Source organism: Nuphar pumila, chromosome 6, assembly GCF_984573655.1.
Source record: "Nuphar pumila chromosome 6, dmNupPumi1.hap1.1, whole genome shotgun sequence".
Lineage (NCBI taxonomy): Eukaryota > Viridiplantae > Streptophyta > Magnoliopsida > Nymphaeales > Nymphaeaceae > Nuphar > Nuphar pumila.
The window spans coordinates 130,581,148-130,588,610 of record NC_143254.1 but is presented as its reverse complement, the minus strand read 5'-3'; the positions used below and the strand labels follow the sequence as shown (position 1 = coordinate 130,588,610).

General features: G+C 39.2%; 1 protein-coding gene across 1 annotated transcript; it reads right to left on the bottom strand.

The window, feature by feature from the left end:
* Window positions 1-2,961: 2,961 nt before the first annotated feature.
* Window positions 2,962-6,681, bottom strand: LOC149836239 (caffeic acid 3-O-methyltransferase 1-like). The gene is made up of 4 exons (XM_090009731.1): window positions 6,455-6,681; window positions 5,198-5,616; window positions 4,692-4,756; window positions 2,962-3,288 (listed from the first exon to the last, which is right to left on the bottom strand). Exons 1-4 carry the CDS (start codon window positions 6,664-6,666, stop codon window positions 2,962-2,964), a joined length of 1,023 nt encoding a protein of 340 aa, XP_089865857.1. The 5' UTR covers window positions 6,667-6,681.
* Between the last annotated feature and the right edge of the window lie 782 nt (window positions 6,682-7,463).

Genomic DNA, 7,463 nt, shown 5'->3' with positions numbered 1-7,463 from the left:
GAGGGCATTGGAGAGTGCATCAAAGAACATGCCAGAGAACTTACCAGAGAACACACCAGTTTTGTGCAAAAGACCACACCGGAGAACGCGCTGGCAGGGAGAATGCGCCAGAGAATGCATCAATTTTATGCAAAAGACCACATTGGAGAACACGCCAGTTCTGTGCAAAAAAACACGCCAGAGAACGCGCCGGAGACCATGTCGGTTCTGTGTAAAAAAAAATTGCTCCCTACCGGAGAACGCGCCGGCAGGGAACAATTTGTTTTTTTTTTTTTATTTAGCGATGGATTATCGACGAATATTATCCATCGCTAATTTAAAATAGCGAAGGACTCGCGACGGATCATGTCCGTCGCTAATCAATTACAAATTAGCGACGAAAGTAGCGACAAATAAGTTTTGTCGCTACTTAGCGTAAAAAAATCTGCGATGAAATCTATCCGTCTCTAATCCGACGTTAATCCATCGCTAAATTGTTTAGCAATGGATTAGCATTGGATTAGAGACAGATATAGGTTGTCGCTAATCTACAGGTTTCTTGTAGTGCTAGATCACATCCATATGATGAAATTTAAGAAAAAAATAAAAAAAAAATCCATAAAAATCTGGGTTTGTACTCCAATTAACATATTTTAATAGTCTTATTAAATAATTCACCCACCTAGCATCTCTTTCAAAGTCTCACGTAGATATGCTTTTTTGGAATATCTGATTATAAAACTTACAAATAATCGCTTTGATCAATTTTTTTTGACATGTACGTCATGATTTTATAAGGATCTAACCGTCAATGCTTCTAAAACTTTTTAGGTTATAAAATCCTACCTAAATGTCGAAAAAGTGTGATCCAAGAGTCTATCTATAGGTTGTTGACCATGGAGATCACATTCTTACAATAAGATTTGCAAAATAAATATATTTACAAACATATTTTGAAGGAGAGAACGGGTGAGCCGACCATCTCCTTCTCTCTCTCATATATGAGTAATGGGTAGGTGATTAATGAATTATGCTTAATGATACGTGCTTAATGGGCTTTTTAAGTTTTTTTCATATTATTTTTAAATTCTGGCCATACATATGTCATCTATGTAATTGATCTTAAAGGGATCAGCTCTTGAAGTGTTCTATTCAAACACATATGGATGAGTTTTGTATAAGGTTAAAAAATCAATGGTTCAAAATTTTTATAAATTTTTGAGGCTCTAAATATCATTTTTTTCATTGAAAACACATGATACAAGTGTGAATTCCTCGTAAATCGACCATGCCCAACACATTTATGGGGTCAAAACTAAAAAAAGCAACGAAAGACCATAAAAATCCATTAAGGAGGTATTATTAAGCACATTTTATTACTGGGCAGGTGCTTAATGATAAGGAATTAATGGGGTTTTTTGCTCTTTTGGTATTTTTTTTTGCAGTTTTGACCCCATAATTGTGTTGGGCATGCTCAATTTACAAGGAATAACACCTAAATCATGTGTTTTTGATGAAAACAATGACATTTGGAGACTCTAAAATTTACAAAGATTTTAGACGGTTGATTTTTTTAACCTTATAAAAACTCACCCATGTGTCAAAATTGAACACTTCAAGAGCTGATCTTATAAAATCAAGTACACATCACATCTGTACGGTCATAATTTTAAAATAAAAAACAAACCTGCAAATCCATTAACACTTAAGCTTGTTTCATTAAGCACCTACCCCTCACTCATATATATATATATATGTGTGTGAGAGAGAGAGAGAGAAAATACCCACACTGATTCTAAGGAAGGTTAATTTCATTAAAGCTTAGTACGGTTAAAATGGCAGGAATCAACCCTTAGATTGTTTTTTTATGTAAAAGTACAAATATCTAACAATGAAAAATTCGGTATGTTGCACGACATTGATTTTTCATCTACGTAAGTACAAATATATATATATAAAGTCCTTAGTGTTGGTGTGCATATATTGTCCATAAATTGAAACTCATAAATGCATGTTGTTTCAACTCAATCTGACACCGTAAATGTTTTAACATGGTCAAGTTGCTAAAGATTGGCTCTTGGATCGTGTTTTCCCAACAAAATTTAAAAAATTAGATCCAGCCATTGATTATTGGATTACCAAGTAAACTTGTTCACTCCTTGGAATCTAGTGATCCAAGGGTTGATCCTCACTAAACAAAACATGCACATCATATCTCGGATACCAAATTGAGCCCAAACTACTTGCACATGAGTTTTGACCAATTGACACTATACATGTGCATACCATGGATTTGCTCTCTCTCTCTCTCTCTCTCTCTCTCTCTCTATATATATATATATATATATATATATATATATATATATATATATATATATATATATATTAATGAGTTACTAATGTGTGACTCACGATTTTCATGGATTTTTTGTTTTTTTTCTCTTGAATCTAGTATGGATGGGATCTACATCCTTGGTTTTATAAAAATCTGCTATTGAATCATCAGATTTTGATTTATAAACTAGATTTTTTTAAGGATTTAAAATTAATGGCTCATAATCTTCATAAATATTAAGTATTCAAAAATCACAGTCTTTCATGGAAAATAGACAATCCAATGGTTGATTCCTAGCAAATTCTACATGGTTGAGTTTGCAAAAAAAAAGTGTTGGAAATTCCCATATTTCTAGTTCTCAGTTCTTATATTCTAGTGACTCACATATATATATATAGGTCAATGACATAATGATCAGGCTGCAAAGAAATTAATTCACATGCATTGAGATGAAAGTGCGAGTTGAGCAAAAGGTAACATACCTAAATGTAACCAAGCTAGCCTCAAAAACAACTCCTTTATCACAAAACGGATCGTTTAGCTTGTTTTTTATCACAAATATCCCTGCCCATGTCTCTCCTTGAAATAACACAGTAGAGCTTCACATTATTTCACAGCTTGTTTGAAAGAAAAATGCTTGGTCAAGTTTACTTGGCACAATCTATCAAATTCTTCTTGTAGAATTCAATGACCCAGAAATTGCCGGTACAGCAAATGGGCTTGATCCCGGCGAACCCAGCAGCCTTTGCCAAGCCCTCAAACTCCTTCTTTGTCCTCTCCTTGCCACCAGGATTTACTGCCAGCATTATAAGGTCTCCCCAAAATGGCAAACCAGATGTAGAGGAACTATTGTGATCTACTGTCTCCGGCAGAATCATCTCGACCACGATCACCTTGCCGTTTTCTGGCAGCGTATTCCAGCAGTTCTTCAATAGTTTCAGGCAATCCTCGTCCTTCCAATCATGAAGGATCCACTGCAAAATTATACTAAGTTTTTCTTAGGTGAAAATTTTCATATGTTTGCAAACCGGTGGTTTATTTTCTTATGGTAAAATGTCCCAAGGAGGGCATTTGTTTCATGCCTTTCCTATGAAAGAGGGCCTCTTCTCTGTCAAAATGGATTCATGCCTCTCTCATGGAGAAGCACTTTTCCTTGAGTGTCTCTTTCAAGGGAAAGGGGTTCTCTTGGGTGGGGTGTAACAAAAGCTAAAACCAAATTTATACAAGTGAGAAAATTTTTCTGTAAAAGACTTCTCAAATCCTCAGCCCGAGGAAAACAATAATTCACATCTAAGGTGATTTTTTTTTCCTTCGGCCATGTTAAGGGGACCCCCCCCTACCCGCCCGTCACTGGCTGCACATTGGCAACCCTCCAGTTCGTAAAACCCTAGAGTCGCCCAGAAGGGTTGAACTTTTCACCTGAAACTTTACCATGATTCCAATTTCCCAAGAATTTTTCCAATCATTTCTTCTACATCTAAATGGCCCTAAAAAAATGTAGAGGGTTGCGTGTGCGTTTAGGATTCCATAATAAATAGTATGGTTCGCAAAGGCATCTGCTTTGTGATTAGGCGTGTCAATAGGTTGGGTTTACCCGGATCCAACTCAAACCAAACCCTATAGGATCTGGGTATGATCATGATAAATAAGAAAACCCGGATCCGGACTCGATGGTCCGATTAATACATAGACTGGGTATAGTTTGTAAAAATTTATACCAGACCTGGACCCGACCCGAGTTCCGATTAAGACACGTAAATTTTCAATGTAAAAATGATAAAAAAAATATGGTTTTACCGGGTATGGTCCTGGTCTGGTTCATGTAGTTCTTATCGGGTCCGAGTATAGTTTTTCTTATAGTGGACCCGATTAGACCTGTGTCCAAGTCTGGTTTCACCTAGGTCCGAACCAAACCCGTCACATTGACACCCCTATTTGTGATGACTAATGTTCACAAAGAAATATGAAAGTATAGAATTTGACTTTTGTCACACTAATATCAAAATAAAATATGACCACAAATTAGGTAATATTTTGAAAATATCACCTTTTGGGTAATTTATTGGCCTTTGGAAATCACAATATTTTCTAATGAAAATATTTGTAACATGGTGGCCAACTGGTTTGGAAGTGTTTAATTGTGCAAAATTGCTACAACAAAGTTAAGAAACAGTCACAAGTTGACAGGATGTCACAAGTTAGAACATTGGTGGTGGTGTTCCTTGCTACAAGGTAGAAGCTAGGTGTACGCTCAGGTGGATAGGGGGCTTCAAGGGTTTTACCAACTGGAGGCCAGCCAATGTGCGATCAGTGATGAAGGGTTTTTCCAGCACATCCATAAAAACAAAAAAAAAACAGTTAATAAGCAGTTACAAACCTTCATAAAGATGGCTTCAGCGCTGGGCACACTAGCAAACATATCTCCTCCAACGTGTTTCACTCCTGCAACCATCATCATAATCAATAGGCAACTTGTTTTTTTTAAAGGCAAGTTGGGGTTAGCGCCAAAACCTCATCAGTTATCAACGAGCCACTTGGGTTTTGAACCTGCAACGGCCCACCACAAGGAGACGTGCACTGACAGCTCCTACCAACCATGCAGAGCCTCAGTTGGTATCACAATACGCAATTGGTGATACCAATGTTGTCAAAACCAGTTTCAGGCCCAGATCAAGATTCAGAGAATCGATTGATTATAGAAAATCCAAATCCAACATATTTTATATGACCATCAAATCCATCACACACACCAACGGGGCTCTGCTTGTCTGGCACACGTCACCTTGTGTTGGGACGTTGTAAGTTCGAATCCCAATGGTATTGTTGTATAACTGGTAGGGCTCTGCCTAACCCCAATGAAAGAAAAAATCTTATCACACTTACCAGGGAGCTGAGGTGCCTCCTGTACGACATGTGGCAGGTCAAAATTGATGCCCTTGATCTGTGGGTGCTTAGCTGCAATGAGGCTCAAGCTGGCTCCAGTACCTCCCCCAACGTCCACCAAGGAGTGCAGACCCTCGAACCCAGTGTAGGTCTCTAGGATCCTCTTCATGAGTATGGCCGTGTGACCGTGCATGCCCTTGTTGAAGAGCTCACTGAACCTTGGGTCCTTGCCATTGTACTCAAAGGCATTCATCCCATAGGCCCTGTTGAATGGGACACCACCCTCTAGCACTGCATCTTTGAGGTGATACCAACTCTCCATGTACACCTTGTCTTGGAGCATCAAAAGCAGTGGGCTCAATGATACACCATCCTCGTTTTGGATCAGGAACTTGCACGGAGGACCCAGACCATATCGCCTGTTTGTTCGGCAGAACAAAGGCTCACACGTATTAGTGAATAAGAATTGAGACCCGAATCCAAAGCCAAACTGGTTCAGTTTGCATGGAATAGCCAAAGCTCCATACTTCTTGGGACCCTATATATGCTCAATGTACTGAGTAGGATGCAAATGGGTCAGATCCAAGATGGCAGTATTGCAAATTTTGGCTGTTCGAGATCAGATCTGGATCCAATACCCCATGTAATTACTTGTTCCGGATCCAAACCGTTTGCATCCCTAAATGTGAGGACTTGAGGACCCAATCCTATGTGATGTCTGCCTGAGATTTTAGGATGTTCAATGTAAAGTTTAACAGGATCTTAGAATCTTCAATGCAAAGTTTAATAGGATCGTTCTTAAATTTAATGTATGACATCTCATATGATTTGGAATCAGATCTCATATTATTTGGAATGAGATGAGATGGAATCAAATGTGATTTGAAGTTATATGATTTCAACTCACATATTTCACCATGTGATTTGGAATCACATGAGATTCAATAGTGTGATCTCAAATCTCATTAGTATTTGCATGAGATTTCAAATCACATGTTTGCTTAGCTGTGCAAATGTGATTCAGTCTCTCATTTGCATGGGATTCCAAATCACATTTGAATGCAACCAAACATACCCTAAGATTCATTTTCACGCCAATGATTAATGCATGTAAGACTACTTTTGAATCTCAGAACCATGAATTTAGAAAACCCATGTTTCTTACAAAAACATGAATTCAGTAAGGGTCTCATATTACATTCAATACACGTATCAGAGATACATGGCGTTCAAACGCACCCTAAGAGATTAATTTACCTACAGGCCTGGCCATCATTGTTGGTGAAGCTGGAGCAAGTGAGCACTGACTGGCTAGCAAGGAACCGGAGGATGCGGTCAAGCATGGTGGGTGCATCTGGGTTCTTGGTCTGCAGCTGTGCGGCTATCTCGGCAGGGTGGAGCTGGGCTCCCTCCCCTGCCTTGGCTATGATCTCTAAGAGATCCAGATCGACGGCAGCCTTGAGGGTCATGGGCAGGATGGAGGAGCACGTCAATCGCAGGGCGAACGAGCATGCCTCGTCGTCTGACATGATGTTGGTGAGCTTTGGACCGAACCAAACTCAGCTGGGTCAGGTCAGGAAGATGGTTCTATGGTTGGCCTGATGGCTTTGTGAAGGAGATGAGGGGAAGGAAGGCATATCAATAAATTCATTGTGGAAGGGATGCATAGCTCCATGTGAGAAGTGTACGTCTGTCCTCCAGCCCGCTTTGTGTCACTCAGCCCTGCTGTTCCGGGGCTGGATCTCCTCTGCCCAGTCAGACAAAGTTATAGGTCGATCCTGTTTCACGCCGATGTTAAAGGCTGGTCCAATACTAGAGACATCAGCGGTTCAGGTTCAGGTTCAGGTTGAATATCCAATCAAATCCGAATCTGTTTAGGCGAATTCAGCAGCACAATTAGTACAGGTCCAGATTTGGCGTAGAGTATTACATCCCAGTCCGTACATAGATAGATCACATCTGTATGGTCAGAATTTAAAAATAAAACAAAAAAAAACTGAAAGATCCATCAAGCATGGATCCCAAACACCTAATGTTCAAGCACCTACCCTCTACTCTGCATATTATATGCTTTATATATGCTGATATTTTTATCCAACAATTTCCCCCAAAAACCATTCAAAACCTATAGAGCAAGGGTTGTTAATGGCTCATGTGTACTTCGGACCCGACTAGTCCGAAACCAGTTTTTACATATGGTCCAAAAAATGCTTGGATGGGCACGACCACAACCAGGATAATATGCGGATCAGGTTTAAGATATCGG